General features: G+C 40.7%; 1 protein-coding gene across 14 annotated transcripts in view; it reads left to right on the top strand.

The window, feature by feature from the left end:
- LOC107033357 (adenylate cyclase type 10-like) overlaps positions 1 to 21,364 on the top strand; it is a 34,479-nt gene extending 13,115 nt beyond the window's left edge. For 4 of the 14 annotated variants that reach the window (XM_072945047.1, XM_072945051.1, XM_072945054.1 and 1 more), the window contains 21 exons: positions 436 to 491; positions 1,223 to 1,376; positions 1,498 to 1,720; positions 2,918 to 3,004; positions 3,636 to 3,907; positions 4,452 to 4,588; positions 5,282 to 5,407; positions 7,633 to 7,902; positions 8,763 to 9,092; positions 11,280 to 11,343; positions 12,553 to 12,772; positions 13,120 to 13,245; positions 15,645 to 15,817; positions 16,389 to 16,545; positions 17,943 to 18,147; positions 18,237 to 18,333; positions 18,777 to 18,895; positions 19,142 to 19,259; positions 19,704 to 19,902; positions 20,426 to 20,753; positions 21,118 to 21,364. In XM_072945047.1, the coding sequence (XP_072801148.1) occupies positions 436 to 491; positions 1,223 to 1,376; positions 1,498 to 1,720; positions 2,918 to 3,004; positions 3,636 to 3,907; positions 4,452 to 4,588; positions 5,282 to 5,407; positions 7,633 to 7,902; positions 8,763 to 9,092; positions 11,280 to 11,343; positions 12,553 to 12,772; positions 13,120 to 13,245; positions 15,645 to 15,817; positions 16,389 to 16,545; positions 17,943 to 18,147; positions 18,237 to 18,333; positions 18,777 to 18,895; positions 19,142 to 19,259; positions 19,704 to 19,902; positions 20,426 to 20,753; positions 21,118 to 21,185 (3,529 nt within the window). In that variant the 3' untranslated portion in view covers positions 21,186 to 21,364. Of the gene's footprint in view, positions 1 to 435; positions 492 to 1,222; positions 1,377 to 1,497; positions 1,721 to 2,917; positions 3,005 to 3,635; positions 3,908 to 4,451; positions 4,589 to 5,281; positions 5,408 to 7,632; positions 7,903 to 8,762; positions 9,093 to 11,279; positions 11,344 to 12,552; positions 12,773 to 13,119; positions 13,246 to 15,644; positions 15,818 to 16,388; positions 16,546 to 17,942; positions 18,148 to 18,236; positions 18,334 to 18,776; positions 18,896 to 19,141; positions 19,260 to 19,703; positions 19,903 to 20,425; positions 20,754 to 21,117 lie in introns of those variants that run through there. The other 10 variants (XM_072945048.1, XM_031688519.2, XM_072945049.1 and 7 more) reach the window with 10 other exon arrangements.
- The last annotated feature ends 1,656 nt before the right edge of the window (positions 21,365 to 23,020 follow it).

The raw sequence follows: 23,020 nt of genomic DNA, 5'->3' as shown, positions 1-23,020 counted from the left end.
GCATAGGAATAATCAGTGCTTGATTATATGAAATTAGAAAGAAAGATGCTTCTAGTGCTGGCCTGCTAGAATAGGAAACGTAAGTGGAGGGTTTCGTGTCTGAGAGCTTCAGGTTTTATGTGTCAGTGAGCTTCTTGCTGTCCAACAGGAAGAGGATCGCAGTAGCTCACTAATCTAGATGTTCTTTTTCCTTTGTATACTTCACAACCTATTTACTTTCCTGAGCCTGGAGCAGTCAATGCTTTTTCTCCCCTTCCCCCACCAAAAACATTTTTTTCACTTTTTAAAAAACTCTTGTACAGAACTCCGGACCTCTTTAGTTGTCTGAAATACTTGTTTATGAGGACAACTTGCCCTCTGTCTATTTAGAGATGTATTATCTATCCATCCCAATCTATTTTTAATTGAAATGTTTCCCTTTGTCCTTTTTTCCAGAATGTTTGGGAAGAGACATTTGGCCAGAGAGAGAAATCAAAATCACCCATTGTTAGGTAAGTTTTCTTTTTTACCTTTAATCATATTTTTTTTCAGCTGTAGATGGTTACATATGATTTCAAAAACAAAATGCGAGACTAAATGCTTCTAAACTTTTATTAAAAAATAGATTTATTAGTGAATTTGTTAATTTTGAAGTGGATTTTCCATTTCTTTTCCATGTTGAATGTTTAAATTTCAAGTTGGGTCCTATCACTTTGCCTGAGAAGTGCCAACATTTAGAAAGAATCTTTGTAAGTCAGAGTTAAGCTATTGAGGTCTGATCTGCTTGTTGTTGATCATCTTAAGGGGGAAATTTCTCATTCTGAAATAGTAAAGATAGCACCGACACTGTTCCACCCATACTGTATATCCCGATCTTTGTTTTATCTACTTCTATTCGTCCATTATTTTCATGTGGTGGTGACAGACTTTAAACACTAAATTGTTACAATGGAAATTTTTACAAAAAGCTAAGAAGATATGATAGTCTCCATGCCCATGTGCTGCCTAACTGTTCTAAATGTTATTACTTGGGCTTTGGAGCAAGCCCCTCAAGCCCAACACACATTTCTGTATCATGAAGAGTTGATTTTCTAGAAAGAGATGTGAAGGTTCATCAAAGAATGGGATTCTGTCAAAGATATTGGGGGAGAAGCCATTCTGAGAATCACCTTTGTAAATTAATTCAAATAAATAAGTGTCTGCTAAAAACCACAGGTGTTAGGTGCTCCCTGTCTCTCTACAGACCGGGAGAAAGAACTAGAAGCCTTCCAAATGGCACAGCAGAGATGTTTGCACCTGAAGAAGGGACAAGCAGTTCTGTATGAAGGTGGAAAAGGCTATGGAAAAAGTCAGCTGTTGGCTGAAATAAACTTCCTGGCCCAGAAAGAAGGATACAGGTAAAGACTTGTGCTATGCACCTATTTGTTTTGGGGCTCCTTTGCCTCGTTGGTGAGACTCTTGTGTTGTTAGATTCAGAATCATTGGGCTGGTGGAGTGAATAACCTCTCTGTGGATCAGGGGACTCCCAGTGACCACAGTAACATTCATCAGGGTGTTGCCACTGAAGCTGAAGGAAGCAGATTCCAAGCAGCGCTTCTATGCCATCCAGACCCTCATGGCTATCTTCTTTGAGATTGATACATGCCCAGCCTGTTACCGGCAAGAGTGCCTCTTCAAACAGCTCCATGGGATGGTGGAAGAACCGCTTCACTGTCTTTTTAATGACCTCTTCTTCGTGAAGGTAATGAAGGCAGTAGCTCTCTGAACTGGATTATTTGTATTTTTGGTGGATAGTTGGACCCAGGATTGTCTTCTAATCTAACACCTGTTGGCCATATGTATATGCATCGTTTAAGAACAGATAGTTAGGAGTGGCAGGATCAAGATTTGAAAAGCCTTTGACACCAAAACCCAGGTTTTTTCCTTTTTTGAGAAGAGTGGATTCTAGGACTGACTCTCAGTCTTGCTAGCTGTATGTCTTGGCACAAATCACTTAGCCTCTCTGAGCCTCAGTTTTTTTTCAACGGTGAAATGATGGTGATAGTACTTTATATGGGTTTTGCATGAATTTTGTAAAGGATGTAATATATAAGAGATTGCATTGTAAATGTGAAAGTGCTAAAATTTGTCCAGGTGATACTGACCAGTCGAGCATCTCCAACAATTACATCCACGTGTTCTTGAGTCAATTGCAGTGTTCTGTTTTTTAACCTTACCTGCCCTACCCCAGGCCATGGAGTATGTCACTTGAACTAGCATCTGAATCTCAAAAGCTTCCAGTGGTCTAGGATTTATGCGGTCTCCAGCAGCGAGTAGGCTAAGAATTCCTTGGTCCACAATTCCATTTATTCATCTTCCATCACTTCTCCTAATCTACCCCAGCATGCAGGATGTTGTATTGAGTGAAAAATAGGAAAAATGAAAATTTGTCCAATCCTTCAGCATAGCACTTGCTTAAGCCAGGCCTTACCTGGGACCCTGGCCAAAGCAGTCAAGTAATAGGCTCACTTTGGCTCTCAGGTCCATGATAGCTCATGTGCCAGCCTGACACAGTGTTGGAGACATCCACTGCGATTCTTTCTCACAAGTGTCATGCATACATTCATTATAGTATACTTGGAAGCATGGGGGTACTGGAGTTGTCCAAATTGACATTACTAAGTCTCACCTGTCACTTTACTCCTTAGTCATGATCCTTTAAAGATTTGCCAGAGTCTGGTATGGAAAGGAGCGTGCTCTCTCTAACTACCAGTGGACTTTCAGTCTGCCCTCTGAACTGTATATGGATGTTGGATTAGTATTTGTAACCCTATGCCTAGTCCTGTGGAAAGCTATTCTCACTCAAAATAGAATCATTTTCTGTTCCCTTTTGAGAACCTGTATATTTTTATTAGATTGTTATTTTGAAAGATAATATCTGAATAATTTTCCCGGTCAGTTTCCCTTATCCTTCAGAGTTTCACGCATGGATGACCTGGCCAGACAAAAGAAGGTTAAAGCATGTTTTTTTCAAGTGCTTCAGAAGGTGGGTACTTTTGCTACATGCCGTCAACTCTTAACATGTGCAGATAGTTTATGCTCATTTTAATCTATCTCTATCATACCTTGACTTAGGCATTTCTTCATTGTTTGTATCTATCTTTTTAAAAAATTTTGTATATATATATTTAGATTTTTTTTAATTTTATTAATTTTTTTGGTGGGGAGGAGGTATTTTTTTAAAGTGTATATGAGTGGGGCATGGTAACTGGTAGTTTTAGCAAGCACTCCTAGGTGATTCTCATATGCAGCCTGGTCTGGAAGCTGGTTTAAAATACTATGAATTCCCACAGTTTGAAGCTTTTGCCAAAATGAAATATTTGAAAGCTTCATATTTGATTTGGAGAATATTTTGATGCTCATTTCATGTTTCAGTTAGAGTATTTTCTTGTTCAAAGAAACTCGGTAGATTTCTTTAGGAATTAGATATACAGGCTATATTTTATATTTATGAAGTAAAATATTACCTGGACTTAGGATACATTTTACTCTGAAAATCCCAGCCTATGTTGACATTTTACTTAAAATTGTTGATGGGAAATTTATGGTAGATTTCAAAATAAAGTGACTTCATTTCTAATCAGAGGTTGTCATTGTTTCCTTGCTGTTATTTCCAGGCAGTGAGGGAAACACCGCTGATATTCCTCATTGACGAGGCCCAGTATATGGATGCAGCTTCCTGGGAGTTTTTGGGAACATTGCTCTCCAGTGTGCCCATCATCATGGTGATGACATTGACCCCCACCTTCGCCCTGTGTGGCTGGGCCCAGCACTTCCTGCAGAGCCCTCAGGCCATCCTTGTACCCATTTTGAAGTTGGCAGAGACCTCACTGCTGAGAATGGCATGTTGGGAACTGGGGGTGGTGAGCATCCCCCAAGAGCTACAGATGTGAGTGGCTAGGACCAGCTGGGCACTTCATTAAGGGAGGAGCCGGTGCCATAATATAAGTGAGAAGGCTCAGGTCTCACCAAAGTTGAGGGAGAGAATGACGTTAGCGACCATGGTGAGGCCCAAAACTAGATTTAAAGGTAGACAGTCTCCTAGTACCCAGTAAAGGACTATCTCCCTGGGCCGTTCATCCAGGTTTTCACAGGTCTGTTAGGACCTGGATGACTTGCTTTACATGTCCATTATGTGTGGTCAGGCCAGTTTTTGTCAGGCCCTTTAGCAAGGGGATGTTAGTTCCTTTTAACATCAATAGAAGGAAGATAGTTAAGAGAAAAGTTACTGCCAAAATACATTTCAAAACCAATCAGAAACTTTTTTTAACATTTTTATGCCGAGGCTTCCTTCTGTTAGTGTATATCATCAAGAACTGACTTTAACAACAGAAGAAATATTCCTCAGTATGAAATACCCTTATGCTTGGCTTTCTTCAAGTGGACATCTTTAGTCAGTGGACATCTTTAATCCCCTACTTACCTCTCTACAGCTACCTTCTCCGCAGGTGCTTTGGAAACCCCCTTTACTGTGAGGTCTTATGCCAGGACCTTCTCTCTAAGAACATATTGCTCTTTCATGACCTCCAAAAGGAGGAGGTGGAGACTAGCAAGTGGGAGACCCTCTCAGGTAAGCTGAGTACCCCAGGGTTCTACCCTGGTCCTGCTGCTGGAGTTCATTCTTGACCATGGCATCACCTGGCCCTTATGAAGCATGTGTCTATTCCCTGCCGGCATCATAAGCAAGGTTAGGCCTTCCTGGCTAAGTGTACTATACAGATAATATGTAGTTATGTTGAAAACACTAAATCCCTGCCTCAGGTAAAGTAATTGAGTCAATCTACTTTAGTTCCTTTTTGAGCAGCCCAGGAGGTGAAGATAGGAAAATAGGATTTACAAACATCAGAGTCCACTAGAAAGGATTGATAAACTTGAGAGTCCAATAGAGAATTGCACGTTACTGATGAGAAGGGTGACGTGGTAAATCTGAATGAGGAATGGAAGAAGGGAGGAGGAAAGAGAGAGAAGTATGTGTAAAATCCAGAAAGGCATCCTGGAGCTGTGAGGTAGCAGAATCAAGGGCTGTTGGAAGGTAAACAGGAAGGGTGAGAATGTTGGATACCATGTGGTACAGAAAATGTTGTTCATTTCTAAGAGAAAATTAGAGAACCGGCAGGATGGGTGGGTAAACCACTTTAAATCTTATAGCTCCTTTCATCTTAATCCTTTTAGTTTCTTGACTAAATTCTTGTATTTTTGTATCTTTAAAACCACAGTCTCTAAGCATGGCATTTTCCTCAGTCATAGTCTTCTTTTCCTACAGCCAATGCCATGAAATCCACAATGTATAGTATTTCTCCTGCCAGCTCTGAAGACCAGGACCTTTATGTATGTACAGTCAAGGATGATGTAAACTTGGATACAGTGCTTCTCCCACCATTATTAAAAGGCAGGTCCCCTAAAAACCTCAAGTAAACCAATTACAGATATCATTGCACTTAGTAATTTGGTGGTTGATTGAGTATAGGTCTCTCATTATCATGCTAGCTTTATTTCTTTAAAAAAGAAACCTGCCTTCCAGAAATAAATTTTGGCACTACCAGAAGAGCTCTTAAAGACTTGTAATGCTATCTGAGTAATGATTTACTTAAGTAAGCCCACTGTTCTCTTTGAGGCTGACTGATTATCTGGAAAAGTTTTCTAGTTATTTAATAAAAATTATGTCCTGAGTTTCCCTTTGTGCATGTTCCTGTGCTGGAGGAGACAGTGAACAAGGGAGACAATGTTACTGAAGTTTAAGAAAATCCATGGTGGTAGTGAGGAGACAGTGTTACGCACATAGCAGGAATTTCATAAAAAGAGTACAAAGAAAGTTTATAATGAATGATGAGATAAAGAGTAAAGAAGCCATCAGAATTGGGTAGATATAATTAGAGAGGATCTTCTTCTTAGAGACAAGGAGGTTTTGGGGTTTTTTTTTTTTTCCTTAATATTCTATTCAGGTATTTGGTGGGCAGGGTACTTTGCTAACCTTCTTGAGGAAAATTATGATGAATAAGTAGGCCTTCAAGTCAAATATGTTCTTGCTGAGAATATAGGATATGCATATGAAACAGCAGTACAGAACACCTTGGTAATTAAGAGCCAGGACTCTGGGGTCAGAAAAACCTGGGTACCATTGGCTCCTCCACTTACTGGCTGTGAAACCTTATATAAACTTAGATCTAAGTCTTAGTCCTCTCATCATTCAAATGGGGTTAATGATAGTTCCTACCTCATGGGGTTGGTTGAGGATTAAATCAAATAAATCATGGTGCATAATACATATTCAATGAATGTTAGCTATTATAAGCTATTCACTCTGGTGGTTTTAGGTCCATCTGGACAGTTATATACCTACAGCCGTGATAGGCCACACTTAGCATTGGCTTTACTAACTTAGAAGCATGCAGGTCAGGAAACAGCACTCTAGCAGAACAGCAGCAAGTGGTTTTCTTCAGTGGGAATCCCCACATCAGTTTCCACTGCTATCTCTGGAGCCTCAAGGAATAGCTTAGATGTGATGGAATGAGGTCACTCATCTCTCCTGGATGAGTGCTTGGATGCCCCATTTCCCAGCTAGGAACTGGCATCTCTTATAATAGCCATCTAGGCATAGCCTGCAGGCCCTGCCAGGAGTGTGACCTGTCACAAGAATTACTATACCCAGGGAAGCCCAAAGCTGTGGCTTACCACCAGGTATTTGTACCTTATTCACAGTTCTCCTAGTCCAAATTCAACTTCCTATGAGGGATCACTCTTAGCATAAGCAATGTTACCTGGTAACTCAGCTGGCATTCTAATTTTATCAGGGTTCTGGGAAAATAGCTAGAAAGTTAATCCACATGGAAAGAAAAAGCTAAAATGAATCGTTCAGTCAGCAAAGCCTTGGTCTAAATGAAAGGCCAAAGCTAAATTGCGAAAGGCCATATAAGTTATAAGAGTATTTAAGAAGGGTGCTGGCATGATTATATTTGTACATGAGGCGTATAATCCAACCACTAGTTAGTGTGTCTTAGGGCTAAGAATGAGAGGAACTTGGAGATGTTCAAAACAGAGTAGTATGGTGATCCAGGTGAAAATGACTGCTTATAGTAAAATTGTTTGGGAAGAATCATATTCAAGATTATTTAGAAAGATAATGAGCAGATGACTGGTGGTTGTGAGGGAGAGGAAAAAGTTTAGAATTATTCCAAGATTTTGGGCTTGGTGGCTTACTGGTCAGAATATGGAGAGATTTAGTAAAATACTTTAGTTAATTCAGATCTTTACAGTTATTTGAATTCTGGGACCTGGAAGCCAACCTCAGTGTTTAGTTGAAAGTAGGAGGAAAATGGGAAGAATTGTTAGTACAGGATTCAGAACACAACTTCAGGTCTACCAACAAAAGGTTTTGGTGACCATGAGGAGTACAGTTTCAGTGTTTTGGTGAAAACCTGATTGTTGGTTGAATAATAAATGGGGAATGGGGACAAAAGAGGACATGGAGATAAGGCTCTTTCAAGAGATTTGGCTGAGTGAAAAAGGAGTGGGCAAAAAGCAAGCCTTTTTTTTTAAATGAACACAATGTATTATTAGCACAATATATTCTACGTTTGTAGAAAGCTTATTCATTGCTTTTTTTTTTTCCTTCAGAAATAGCAGTGAACCAACTGGATCAATTGAACCCAGAGGAACAGTTGCTGGTTAAGTGTGCAGCAGTCATCGGTCACTCCTTCCACATAGATCTACTGCAGCACCTCCTGCCTGGCTGGAGTGAAAATAAGCTACTTCAGGTGCTGAGGGCTCTTGTGGACATACACGTGCTCTGCTGGTGCAGCAAGAGCCAAGAGCTTCCTGCTGAGCCAATATTAGTGCCTTCCTCTATCGAGATTATTGAACAAACCAAAGAGAAGAGAAAGCCAGGTGAGGAAGAGCTATTTATTCCCTTGTTCTCAGGCCCAAATAGAGAGCTTTGGGTGAGGGTATCTGTGTTCAGAAAGAGCATCCGTATCATAGATCACAGGCCCACTCTCTTAAAGCTTATGTCTAAGAAATTGGGAAAAGTGCTTATTTTAATCATGGAGGAGCCATGGTTATAGTAAATGAATGGCCTTTGTTTTTTAGAGTTGTCTTAATTTCAAGAATTCTAGTTCCTTGTTAACCCCATGTGTTAAGTATTTGTGTTTTGATTTTTGGTTCAAAAAATATTGCCATAGTCTTTTATTGGCTTTTTGGGATAAATAAAAAGAAAAAAAGATGAACTATTTCTAATTTTAGAAGGTTATAAGGAAGTTAAACACATGTGACACTGAAACAGACATCAATAACGCAAAATGTACGTTAAATAGCTGCAATCTCAAATTCTCCACCTGAAAGAATAAAATTGTGGCATAAGCTACTCAGAACACATATAACCCACAGATAATTTCCCTTTGACTTTGAAATATGTTTGGGCCTTATATTTGGGCAGAGCCTTTCTGATTATTTGATATTTACAATAATTTTTAGTAAAAAAAGCTCAACTTAGAAGAAACAACTAAGAAATCTATTCAGTGTAGTTCTGTACCACTGATCATTTCTTCCCTCTTGTACTTTATATTAAATATGATCAGTGCCACTCTCAGATTGGTGTAAAATTTTTTATGCAAAGAAAGCAGTAATACAAAGTAAGAATTAGAAATAAAATTTTCTTATAAACTAGCAGCATGTGCTTGGGAATTTGCTACCTGGTAGCATAAAAGGACTTTAAGTGAGACTCTCACTTAGATTTTCCTGTATTTCAGTTGCTGCCTCTCCTCTCAGGCTACCGGAGGGGCTATCCCTGCTTCAAACCGAGGACCTAGAATTTGGAGTGCCTCTACTGCGGGAAGCAGCTTGGGAGCTGTGGCCCAAGGCACAGCAGGTAGCCCTGCACCTGGAATGTGCCTGCTTTCTTCAAGATTTGGCCTGCCGCTGTGGGAGCTGTCAGGGGGGCGACTTTGTCCCCTTCCACCGTTTTGCCATCTGTTCTACTAAGAGTTCCATTGGGACCTCCCGATTCTGTAGCTACAGAGATACTGGCTCAATACTAACACGAGTGATCATAGACAAATTGCAGCTGCCTTCTCCCCAAGGTAAATCCAGGAGGCAGACAGGGGACGTGTGGGTAGCACTTCTTATTCATGTACTTGGAGCTCTTCATCTAAAAGGTGAAATCAGATTAAGGGAGAAAAATAGGTGGAAAGAGCCATTTATCCCTGAAATGCCAGAAATAAGAAAAATATAATCTCAAAGGTAAAAGGAACTGTAGAGATCATACTTGTTTTGGCTGGCAATCTTGGGCACGTTACTTAACCTCAATTAATTGAGGAAAATAATAATACCAATTTCATAGGATTGTCGTGAGGACTAAATGAGTTAAAATTTATAAAGGGCTTTGAATAGTGCCAAGCACATGGTTAGTGCTCAGTACACTTTCGTTACTGTTTTTATAATTATTCAGCTCAGTAACTATTCAGCTCAGTACACGTACGTGGAGTCTTTGTGTGTATCAGATACTGTTGTAAGAATACAAAATAAAATTATCAGTTTTTTGGGGGTGATGCAGACATATAAATAAAGAATTCCAATATGGTATGGTAAAGGTGATGAAAATAGACTATGTAGGGATTGGGTACATCGAGAAAGGGCTGTTAGCCCAGCCTGAGAAAGGAGTAAGATAGGACTCTACCCTGAAGGAGATGATGCCAGAAGTGAGATTTGAAAGATAAGTAAGAGCTAGCTACTTAAAGAAGACTCGTTAGTGGATAGATAGTCTCCCAAACCTGTAATCCTTCTACCACATCCCAGGTAAGAGTTCCTCCTCTTTGTTTTAACATTTTCAGTTAGCTTATGTTGTAGGACAGCCCATTTCATTGTCAGTAGCTGTCAGAAAGCTGCTTTCATGCAGGTGAAATCTACCATCTGGCAACTTTTTCACGCATTTTTTCAGAGTTGTACCTTCTTTCATATTTGAAGACAGCTATCAAGACCCAGCGAAATTGTCTCTTTTTCTACTTTGACAGAAGAAGAGTTGGTGTTGGTGTTGGCAGGGGAGAGGGATATGGGAGAGATGATAAACTGGTGGTGGTAAAGGACCAAAATGAAGGTGTTGACCTATGATCCTAATACCTCATCTAGCTGTAACATTCTTAATGACTCTATGAAGGTGGACCAGTGACTTGGAGAAATTGGTCACTGGCTGATGAGCTCTGTGGGCATTTGCACTTTTGTACTTTCTGAGGGGAAAAAGGAAAGCAACAGTGAATGTCCCGGTTGGTGTTATGAAGAAATCACATTATCATTCATATTTCCTATATGACCTTTTGTTTTTAAGAGGTCAGTGTCAGCTTTAGATTAGACAGCCTAGTCAATCTGGGTGTGAGAGGCTTAAGACATTTCCAGCACAGCCGAACCCTGAGGAGGCTTCCCAGACCCAGGGCCTCTGTGCATGGCCATGCAAAACAGGTACTGCCTACACCTGGAGGGTGCTGTTCACAGGCTGCGATAGGATGGTGCCCTGGGAATTGTGCATTGCAGTGGTGCTGCCAAGTTCTAGTTTCCTTAGTTACCTTAGCCTTACTTTACCTTATGAGACATCATTAAATAATCAGAGAACCAGTTCTTTTATTTAACACAAGTCCTCCCTATAACGGTTCTCTTGGACTTCTTTTCAATCCCACCTCCTGTGTTGCTGAGTCCTAATAGGTAACATCTCCACATCATTCCCAGTCTTTGCTTTTTGATCAGAAGACAGATGCAGAGGAAGAGTCAAATCTGGAGGATAAAGTGTATTTAAGGCCAGCTAGGTAAAGCTGAAAACCCCCACTGGCCCACTGAAAACCCCCACTGACTGTGAACTGTGGCATCTTGTGCCTTCACGATTTTCTTCACTAGGTCTTAGGCTCTGTGGTTCACTCCCATCTGTTCATAAACCTGATCCATATATATTCATGGATTTTTACTATTAGAATTAGCCATCAAGCCAGATGGACACATTCTTTATTCTTTTCTTTTGCAAACAGAATTAGGAATTGGTTTGGGAGGTTTGCGAATGAAAGAAGTTACCATTTGAATCACAAATAGTTGCCTTTAAGAAAAAAAATTAGCACCCTAATTTTGTGTGTAAGGCTAATAGTAAACCCAAACTTACCATTTTTATAATGAGGGAGGCAATTAGCTCATGAACTAAGCTGCAAAGGAAATAGAGTCAGGAATTTTGAATGTTCTCAGTTAATACCAGGCATGGATAATTAAAGATAATCATCTTTTTTTCCCTACAGATAGTTTTCAGTTCCAGACAAAATCACCCAGAAGTCAGGAGACCTTCACAAATGAACACTACAGGTAGATGGAGATGCTGAGAGTGGGCATGAAGGGGGCCAGAAAGTGAGACACAGATGATCATTTAACTAGGGTATTCATCTTACCTGCAGACAGGGAAGGCAGCTGACCATCTAGGAGTGGTGACTCTTGTGCTTGGCCCCAAATTCAAGCTAACAGAGAATCAGAAAGGCAATTTTTGATTCTTTGTAGGGAAATTATTTCTTAGAGCTAGAGAAAAACTTTAATTACTCTCAAATGCTTTGTACATACAGATTTTTTTTTCAGCTATAAATTTGCCTTCTCAATTACTTTTGAACCCAGATGATATTAAAATGACTTTATTTCCATAACCATGAACCACCTGACTTTCTAATGTCTTATCAATTTTAAATGTCGCTACCTTGAACCCATCAGCCACTCTAGAGTTTCCTATCCCATTTATCCAACCTGATTTCTTACAGTTTTCAAACAAAAATCTATATTCCACACAAATCACCCCTACACTTACCTTTTGTCTTTGCTCACACAGTTCTCCCTTTTAAAAATACTCAGTGGCATCCACATTCTTCCACTTATCAGAGTGTTCACCATCCTTCAGAGCCCTCCTCAGTTCCCACTTTTTTTCAATCATTGTGTCTCAGAGAGATCAGCCCTCTTTTGAACTCACGGTGCCTGTGGAAAGTACACTGGATTAATAGCTAGAGAGGTGAATTCCAGTTTTGGTTCTACATGGTAGCTGTGAGGTCGTATATAAGTCACTTACACTCTCTGAGCCTCAATTTCTTCATCTGTAAAAGGTAAATTTGGCTGCCTGAATGGCAAGGTTATTGTAGGATAAGATGGTAACATTGTGTAAAATAATATTCAAAGTGCCATGACAGAATTCAAATGTGCTAATAGAGAAATGTATTATTTACTGCTTTGTATCATTTTTTATGTTTTCGTGGAATACTGTTTAATTTACTCTTCAGATATGGTCATTTCCCCATTTAGTTTGTGAGATACTTAGATTGGCTTTGGGTTTTTAAAACTCCCTAATAGGGCTTTGCCGTTATAGATCAGGTCCCTGACTTTCAAAAACTTACGGAGTGATTGAGGAGAAGGATAGACATAGAATTAGTCAATTATAAAGGAAAGCTTCCTGGACAGAGTGGCTTTGAGACCTGGTAATGGTCCGGCAAGAGTGTCTGCTTTGTGGCCTCTCTCAGCTCTTCATCTTCTCTCACAAAGAACAGAGGAAGAGTTCCTGGATCAAGTGAACCGGAGACTGGCTCAGACCAACCCGGAGAAAGATATGTTGACCACAAAGCCCTGCCACTGTGATGAGGTCCTGAAGTTAGTGCTCTCACCCCTCACCCAGCACTGCTTGGTCATTGGAGAAACCACGTGTGCATTTTATTACCTGCTGGAGGCTGCTGCTGCCTCCTTGGACCTGTCAGATAATTATATGGTGAGCAAGCTCTGCTCTCTGCCCCTAAGCTGAGCCAAGTGACTGAGGGAATTTGTTAGGATTTCTTACTGTCAAGTAGCCTGGAATGAAAAGTGGAGGAAAATGGGAGAAAGGAGCTGTAATGGGCCTAGGAGAAAACATGAAGTGGGAATGCGGTAGCGAAGGAGCAGCACGTGCTGTCGGCGCTGTCCCTGACTCCTGCATGCGTAGTCCATTTAGTCCCCATTTCTAACTAAATCCAGCCCCAGTTCAAACTTGCCGAAACCTTGATCAACCTTCACCCTAAGCGCGTGCCTAGCAGCATCCGAATCCTAATCCAGTTACTCCATCTCTTGTCTTGTTTGGAGGCCTTCTTTTATTTGAGGAAGGCAAGCAGTCTTCTGGGCCGACCCTCAGCATTCTCATATTTGAAAAAGCACAAGGTGAAGATCTGTCAGTTTGAGGAGGCCACTTTCTGCCGTCTTCGATCAGAGGTGAGGATGAGGGATGACGTTGAAGTTTGGGTTATTTTCCCTTGAGGGTTACTTTGTTATTTCTTTTAAAATCTCTTTGTTTTTTGTGTGTGATGATAAATGTGATAAAAGGTTATACAAATTCAAAACAGAACTATATGTAGAGTGAAAGAGCTCTTACTAATCCCATGTCACCCCTAGTGTAGTTAATAATGTAGTGCAAATTCCACCAGCTGTACACATACAGTCATATCATTATTGTTTTCCATTTTTTACAAATAGAATCATATTCTGTATTCTTTCTTCTGCAGCTGACTTTTATTCCTAATAATGCAGATTGAACATATTCACATATTGGCATATATCCAATCGTAGTTGTAGCTGCCAATACTACATTGTATCCATATGTCAAATTTATTTAATCATTCCTTTCTACATGCACATTTAAGTTATCTCTAATTTTTGGTTATTATAAACATTGGTACAGTGAATATTCTCATAAATATCTCTTTACTCCCTTGTGAGAGTGTTTCTGTAAGAGAAATTTCCAGAGGTGGAAATGCTAAAGCAGAAGATATGAATATATTTAATAAATATGTTGCCAAATTGTCTGGCAGAATATTGTGTCAATTTGAGTTCTTCCCATTTCTTCGCATCCCTACCAACATCAAATATTATAAGTCTTCTTTGTACTTGCTAATCCGTAAATGATAATTATATTTTAATGTATATTTCTTAATTAATAAGGTACTTTTTTTATATGTTTATTGGTCATTTATTTCTGTGAATTACCTTTTCATGTACTTTTCTCATCAGAGTGTATATAAACTAATTTTCGAGTATGGGGGAGTGGACAAAATGGGTGAAGATGGTCAGAAGGTATAAACTTCCAGTTATAAGTTTTGGGGATGTGATGTACAGCATGTGACTGTAGTTAACAATTCAGTATTGTATATTTGAAAGTTGTTAAGAGTGTAGATCTTAAAAGTTCTCATCACAAGAAAAAAAATGTAACTGTGTGGTGCCAGAATTTAATTAATCTCATTATGGTGATAATTTTCCAGCATATACATAATGTTGAATCATTATGTTGTATTACTAAAACTAACAGAAGGTTCTATGTCAGTTACATAAAAATAATTTTCACATTGTACACCTTAAACAATGTTATATGTCAGCTATATCTCAGTAAAGCTAGAAAGAAAAAAGGAACATACATTTCAAAGTCTCCTCCCTACCCCATCTCTAAGCTGCTGTGTCCCCTCCTCAAGGTTATATATCTTTGTTTTCTACCAGAGGGGCTTAGCATACATAAATGCATACAGTCTCCCCTCTTCCTTTGTTATATACAAATAGGAGCTTTCTATACTCCATTCTACTACTTGCTTTAAAAATAAATAAATAATATGCCTTGTATATCATTCTATATCATTTATAACAAATTTCCTCAGAGAATGAGATTTGTATAATGAATAGAAATTCTGGGGAAAGCATGCCATGAGACATTCCATTTTCAAAGAACACATAGGAGTAAATGTATTTATTCTGTATGAATAACTCAGGACAACTCAGCAACTTCTCCCAGCCTCATTCCTGCTAAATCCAACAGAACAAAATGTGTTGGAATAATTATTTATCAATTTATAAATAAAGACTCCCTAAAACCATGAGGGTGTTTTGTTACAGAGCTGAGCTTTAAAATTAAAAAAAAGTAAATAAAAACTAATTTCAATGTAAACCTCAAGATACCCTGATTAGGAGAATAAACCTAATGTGTACAATGTCTTTAAACACCAAAGGGATTACTAGAGTTGTCCACAGTATTGCATTATTTATATTTCAAACAAAAGGTCTTTGAAGCAAAGTGAAATAATTATTTCTTTCTCTTTATAAAAAAAGAATTATTGTGCAGTCTTCCCAAGATTGTACTGAAATCACCTTGGACTTTATCACTTTTTTGGTTGATTTAGCCTTAGAACATGAAGGTACATGATAACTTCAAAGTGGTTTCTCAGCTCCTACCCCTACATGCACTATGGCAGTACAACCTGTTTATGAAGTGAGATACAGGATTAGGTGATATCTCAGATGCTTTCATTGCATCTGAAACATCTTAGTCTCTGTGCAAATGACAATCCCATCAGAGTCTGGCAGCATCACTTTATCACAGACTTCCTCACCTGCTCACTGACAAATGTGTGGGAGATGAGAAAGGAGAGTGGCTTCTGTTTTCTCACTTTTTTGCTTGCTCATGGCCCTACTGGTGCTTGTTTGTGTAGCCAGGCTCTGTTCTAACTCAGCTCACTCAAGCACCACAGTGGCCTCAAGTACACTTCCCAAAATAAAAACCAGTGTGTCGTATCCAGACTCTTGCACTCCTCCCACATTTGCATCGCTGTTTGTCTTTTTCCCATCTCCAGGTCTGTTTCAACATGGGCCAGATCACCTTGGCCAAAAAATTGGCTAGGCAAGCCCTTCGACTGCTAAAAAGGAGCTTCCCTTGGACCTGGTTTGGTGTCATTTTCCAAACATTCCTAGAAAAATACTGGCGTTCCTGTTCCCAGAGCCAACCTTTGAACAACACTAGTGAGAAGTGAGAAGCCTGGTCAACTTGCCCTGGTTCCATTTAGGGCCACAGAGAACTAATCTAGGGCCCGGCCTGGCGTTGCCTATTTGAAATAAAGAGACTCCTCCTTTCAGGCATATAACAGTTCCAGTTCGTTTACCTTACTCTCCCGGCCAATTCAGTGTAGCAAAATGAGGACTTTGTTTTTGGAGTGTGGTATTATCCTGTCTCTTTCAAATAAAGATACATATATGTGTATTGTGTGTACATATACACATAAAATAGCAATTTAATATTATTTCTCTGACATATACATAATATTAAATTGCTCCCTAGTTACTGAGGTATAATAATTCATAGGAAATATATTCAACCAAAGTAACAATTCAGAGAGTGAACCTTTTTAAAAACATCTCTTAACTTTTTTCCTGGTCAAGAGGGATGAATTTAAAAGGCATATGGGGTTAGAAGTAGTGGGATTCCAGGAACCTTTCTAGTCTGAAAGTCTGTGGATAGGTAGATTCAGATTTCTTGTGGGGAGGGACAGAGGACACTGGTGAAGAATAAGGGCAGGCTAACCACCTGTGCTTCACACCAGTAAGAAGAAGCTGGCAGTCCTGCAGCAGCGGGTGCACTGCCTCTCCTTGCTCTGGCAGCTCTACAACCTGGAGGCCACAGCCAGCAGCCGCAGGTTTGCCTGCCTGGCCACTCTTATGCAGAAGAATTCAGCCAAGGAGTTTGCCAGTGAAGCCCAGGTAAGCAAGTCCTTGTTTTACCTATGGACCTCAGTCAGAAACCTAAAATGTTAGGGAGAGGACCCTGCTAAGTCCCTGGTTAAGCATGGTTCCATAGTAACCCAGACTTAACAGGACACTGCTGATCGTGTTGTTTGAGCAGGGTTCTCAATCTGCAGTTTATTGATGGGCTTCCAGGTGCGAGGCTATCTGTGAACTCTGAACTGAATGTCGACTTTTGTGTGTATGTTCAAAAGAGCATCCAGGGAGTGATGGGAGGTAGAGAAGGGGTCAGAGCTTTCATCAGATTCTCAAAGAAGTCCATGATCTAAAAAAAGGGTTGGAGTTGCTGACTTAGGTAAAAAGAAGAAAGGGAAATGCGTCTTCCTAATTTTAGTGTCCATCTGTCTGTATCTCTCTTTTATCCATCTGATCAACAAATATTTGATGAACGCCCCTTCTGTGCCAGGGACTGACCTTGGTTCCAGGGAAACAGACAATAGATAAGTGAAATATATAGTGTGTTAGGTGATAATAAATGCAATGAGGGAAAACAAAGTGGAGGCAGGAGGACATGGAGTTCTGGAAGCTGGAGGGTACAAGTTTAAATAAGGTGGTAGGGAAAGCCTTCCCGGAGCAGGTGACATCTGGGCAAATATCTGAAGGAGATGAGAGAGTAAGTCATATGGCTATCCGGGGAAGAGTGAACAGGAAGAGGGCAGAGAGAGTGCACAAGGCATGCCCTCTGTGTCTGAGGAACAGGCAGGAGGCTCGTGTGACTAGAGAGGAGGGAGGAGAGAAGAAGAGCCAGGAGATGAGTCAGAGAGTCTGGGGTTGGGGGTGGGGTGGCAGACGGTGCAGGCCTTGTAGACCACTGAAGGGGTTTTGGTTTTTACTCTGAAGAAGATGAGAAGCCGTCAGTGGGTTCTGAGGAGTGACAGAGTCTACTTATATTTTAATACTATCATCCTATTGGAAACCTAATGAAGTCAGTGTTTCAAGAAGAATGTCATCAGCGATGTCAAATTTGTGTGTAACTGATGACAGAGATCTAGGCGGCAGTTCTGAAGACCTCTGAGGAGCAAGAATCAGAGGCCTTAATTAGAGAAAACATAAAAGAGGTACAGTTTGGCCAGCATTTTGAAGGGGTAAGTCTTGGATTGGAGAAAAAGAAGAGGGATAGGTAGAGAAAGTGGTTTGCTTAAAGAACAGGCAGTGAGAATGATCAAATTAGATGTGGAGGGGTGAGAAGGAGCCTGTTTTCATAACCGGTGATGAGGTGAGTGGTGGAGACCCCAGGAGTGCTCACTGAGGGAGCAGCAAGGCGTGCAGTGGGCTCTCGTGCAGGAAAGGGATGAGGTGGAAATGTGGCGTGACTGGACAGTCAGAATATTCTGCCCGTGTTTGTTGCCCCACAGGTTGTCTCTACCTATGTGGCCCTCTCCCAGCTCTCCCAGAACATGGGTGACAGGGAGAAGTGGCTGCACTGTGAGCAGATGGCCATTCAGAAAAGCACCCTGTGTTGGTTCTCCAGGGAGGGATTGTTGGCCACAGCCCAGCTCATGCAGGCCTTGGCCTACACCAAGCTCTGCCTCGGCCATCTTGACTTCTCCATCAAGCTGGGTAATGGGGCCTGGGGCTGGTGGGCCTGGGGCTTTTAAAGAGGCCAGGTTCACCACTAGAGATCAAACAATACTCTTTAACCTCCTTAGGTTTTCAAGCTCATGAGATATGCAGACACTTCAAGAAACCAGCTCTGGAGAATCTAATTCTCTCAGTTCTCTTCAGATCTGCATTTCTGAAGAAGAAGTATTAAGATCACTTTCTGTCCTTTGTATTTGTTGCCTAAAAGGGGAGGGGAGGGTACGATCTTCCAGAGAAGTTTGGAGTGGAGACGGGGATGCTGTTCCATTTCCATAGTTCTGTTCACTCCAGGAAGCATTTCTTTAGTGTGGGGAGTCAGGAGTGGAAATGCAGAGTCTAAGTTACTACATAAACCTTTTTTTTCCACTTTTCTCTGGGGAGGTAGGTAACTGCCATAGCTCAAGACCCTGGGCATTGTCTCAGAGGCATTTTCCCATTTCCTTTGCTTGGAGACAAGTCTGATCCCACACACATGCTCTCCGTATAAGTAGAGTTAAGGAGAGGAGATCTAGAGCTTATTAAGCTGCTTTGAAGGTGTAAGATCCCCTCCTCTCCTGTACCATCATCCCCATTCTCTAGCTGGTCCCAGTGGCTCTGTCTCTCGGCAGATTTGATCTGTGTGTCCATGTGCTGGAGAGTCAGTGGGCGCTCATTTCCCAGGGTCATGATGTCCTTGGCCTGGCCTGCTTCTATTCTGCTTGCTTAGATCTGCTGCTCTACGGAGAAGGTAAATCTTGTGCAGGGCTCTGCTGTGCTCCTAAGGGGTTCAGGCCTCAGGGAGGGCCCTAGGTTTAGCAGAAAGGCAGTCATGAGCCTGTCCCTTGGGCGTGGCTGGTTCCTTGAAGTCTAGGAACCAAGTTGTGATTCAGGGGTGTCTGCCTTTCGGGTGTTTCTCCTCCCCTGTACCACACACCTTCTGTAACACTTCCTACATGACAACTTATACTGGCCTGTTTTTTTTCTCTGTCCACAGGATGGCTGTGTCGGCCCTTTGGGGAATGTCTGCGTTTCATTCAGCACTATGAGCACAGCTGCATTCTAACTTCTCAGAGCAATGTCATGTTGGGGGTCCACGCCTCTCTGGCCATGTGGTAATGTGGGGTACCAGAGTCTTACTTAGGGCTATTGGAAAGGGTAGAAATTTGAGGACACCATGGTGTCATTTAAGCTATTGCCTTTTGCCCTCCCAGGCAGGACTATTTCACATCTCTAACCCACTTCTAAAGACCATTCACCTCCCATTTTCCCCTCATCTTATGGAAAGGGTTCTTTTTGTCCCTTAACATGTTTGGATTATAGTTTAAGGGCCAAGTTTAGGGTTACATTTAAGTGCTAGATAAGACATGGTAAGTCTGAATATCGTTGGTCTCCTTTTTAGTCTCCTTACATGTGAGTTAGCAGCCTTGGTCACTTACCAGAATCACAATTCTGACTGTCCAGGAGGTCATAGGGCCTTAAAGAAGTGACGGCTCTATTGAAAAGCCATGGTTGATAAGCAGGGGAGAGAGGTGAGAGCTGTGATTCTTTCCCTCCAGGTTTGCCCAGGACTCGCAGTGGAATCTGTTTGAGCACCACTTCTCCAGGGCTCGCCAGCTGGTGAAAAGAACCAATGCTTCACTATTTGGTTCACATGGCTTTGTCCGATTCCTTGAGTGCCATGTGCTAATGTTACAGAAAATACCAGAGGGTGTCTTCAAGCATACTCCCTCAGAGACTCACCGCCAGGCCCTCAAGGTACCTGTCTCTCTTGTTCATCAACTGACACCTAAGTTATACTTTGACCCTGTGGTACTATTTCTGCCACCTGCCGCCCTCCCTTACCCTTCTCCTTGCTGCCTCTGTCTCTTTTTCCTCCTTGAACCCTTTTTTTCCCTCTACCTAGAAAGTCTTTTCACCTACCTCATGTTTCCTCCCAGATATTCTTGCATGTACATCAGGACTGGATTCCTTAACTTTCTGACTTTGCATAGCAACTCCCAATACCATTAAAACATTAACATTTAGCCCTTCTCAAAGGACCACTTCTGTCTCAGTCTGTCATTTGACATCTCCCCACAGCCAGTGCTTTCTGAGTCTAAGACATTCCAGTTTCTCTGTATCTCAAAACCGATTTGGGGGGCCTGCTTTGCCATCAATAACTCCTTTCTATTCCTCCATCCCTGAATGAGTATACTGAGTGTGGACTGTTGTAATGGAGTGGGGTGGAGTGGAGGAAAGAAAGTAATCCCTGAGCTAATGGACCTTCCTTTCCTTTCAGTACATTAAGGAGTTCTTCTCTCGATGTGTGACCTGCCCTGTCTATCACCAGTGGGTCTCTGAGCTTAAAGCCTCTGTAATGAGATATGGAAGGAGAGAGTCCATCAGACCTTTTGACACCTGCTTTACCAGGATTTGGATAGAAGGAGAATTCCTGGAGGAAAATAACTCCTTTGAAGGAAATTTAGGAATACAGAGTAAGCATCCATTCCTGGAACCCTTGTCTGAGAGACAAAGAACAGTCTCAGATTCTTACTCACAGCAGTCAAAGGCTACAACTCCAAATAAGAAAGGATGTGCAGATATGAGGATTAGTCCTTGCTCCAGAGGTAACTGTCATTCTTTCACAGAGCTGGACCCAGCCTAGACAGACAGAGACCCCTTATATTGTTCAACCTCTCTCAGCCCTTTGTTTCAGCATCTAAGCCATAGAAAGTTCCTCCTTGGTCCCAGCTTAAATAGATTGTTCCCTTGGTGTAGCTGGTTGGTCACTAAGGGAGAAAGAAGGCCTTAGAAATCACAATGTAATATCTAAGAAGGTAAATGATAAGATGTGGGCAAGAAAAAGAGAGGAAAGAATATAGTTTCTTGCTTTAGAGCCCAGCAAATCTTCTTTTCCAGGCCATGAGTTAAATTTGTAATTGCTAAGGAAATTCTTTGTTTTTATATTATTCTTTATGTTCCTGCTTTCAGGATTTGTCAGAGTGGCTGATGTCAAGGAGAATAAGGATGAAGAAGAAATTCAAGAATACATATGTTAATACAAACAAAAATTATCTGAAGGGACCATGATTCTTTTATTATGTATAACACAAAGAAAAGTCCCAAATTCTCCTTTTTAAGATATTGTGTAGTGTGCATATTAAATATGCTAGCTGCTTACAGTCACTGCTGTCTATAGCTTTGCCAAAATAAAAGCCTATGTTTCTGAAGCGTGAAACTTAGATCTTTCTTAATTCTTAATAGTCATTATCACAGCTGTGGCAGAAAATAGAACCAGAGCCAGACCAGAGGCCAGGGAGGCTTGGAGATAAACTGATTCCATCTTATGTAAGGTGAGATTCACTAAGAGATGGAAGCATAGGCCTAATGAAGAAGTGGTCATTACTGAAGGAAGGCTGGCAGTGCGAGTACTTTGGTATTGCCCTCTTTTGGCACAGATGTGAAGATGGCTCCCAAGAAGTCAAGGAGTCTTTTAAGAAGTACAAAAGGCAGTGGGATTCAATTTCTCCTTTGCACTGTGGTTTGGGTATTCCCATGTGAAACTGAAATGGCCAGAGTGTATATGACCCTAGCTCTCGTCTTTTTTTATTTTCCCTTTTTGGAGCTGGTGTCTTTGGCCTTTATCTGTTTGATGGCCTTTCTTCCACAGAACATGATCTTCCCACCAATTTTTATAGTTTATAACTCAATCATCTAATCTTCATAGAATCAATTAGCTAATGTTACACTAGCTACCATTTATTATTCACTTATTCTGTGCCAAGCACTATACTAAATGCTTGAAATACAGTCTTTAAATCCTTGTATCGGCTCTGGGAAGCAAGTACTTTTATCGTCCCCATAGTACAGTTGAAGAAACTGAAGCTTAGAAAGGTTTTACTTTAAGAAATAGCCACCAGATGGTGGATCTGGGACTCTAACTCAATTTTGATTCCAGAGTTTAAGCTTCACCACTAGGCTCTACAGACTTTCATGGGACCTTGCCTGTAGTAGGTGACCCTGTACCCAATTTTCAGTGTTCTGTTCAAATGACCAAGACCAGAACTCTAAGGACAGGGAGGGAGATGCTTGGGAAAGGGAAGCCGATACTTGCCTTTTAAATCATGCTGTCAGTCTGCACATCCCCTCCTTCTCCCTCCCCTCCCCCTTTCTCCCTCTTCAGTGTTTGGTAGAACTCACCAGTGACGCTATCTGGACCTGAGCTTCTCTTTGTGGGAAGTTTTTTGATTACTAATTAAACCTCTTCGCTTGGTCTCTTCAGATTTTCTATTTCTTTTTGAGTCAGTTTCAGTAGTTTGTGTCTTTCTAGGAATTTGTCTTTTCTAGGAATTTGATCTGCATTATCTAATTTATTCATATATAATTATTTATAATATTTCTTACAATCCTTTTTTATGTCATAAGGTTAGTAGTTCTCCCTACACTTTCATTTTTGATTTAATAATGTAAGTCTTCTCTTTGTTTCTTTCCAGTCTGGCTAAGTTTTGTCAATTTTGTTAATCTTGTCAGAACCAACTCTTGGTTTTGTTGATTTTTTTATATTGTTTTTCTGTTCTCTATTTCATTTATTTCTGCTCTGATTTTTATTATTTCCTTCTTCCGCTTGTTTTGAGTTTAGTTTACTCTTTTGCTTCTAGTTTCTTCAGGTGGAAAGTTAAGTTGTTGATTTGGGATCTTTTTTTTAAATAAAGATGTTTACAGCTATAAGTTTCCCTCTACGCACTGACTTTGCTGAATCATCTAAGTTTCAGTATGTTGCGTTTTTATATTCATTCATCTCAAAGTATTTCTAATTTTTCTTATGATTTCTTCTTTAACCTACTTGTTATTCAAGCATGTATTGTTTAATTGCCACATGGTTGTTAGTTTCCAA

The sequence above is a fragment of the Vicugna pacos genome, chromosome 20, assembly GCF_048564905.1.
Source record: "Vicugna pacos chromosome 20, VicPac4, whole genome shotgun sequence".
NCBI classification, from domain to species: Eukaryota; Metazoa; Chordata; class Mammalia; order Artiodactyla; family Camelidae; genus Vicugna; species Vicugna pacos.
This window is presented reverse-complemented; position numbering and strand designations above follow the sequence as displayed.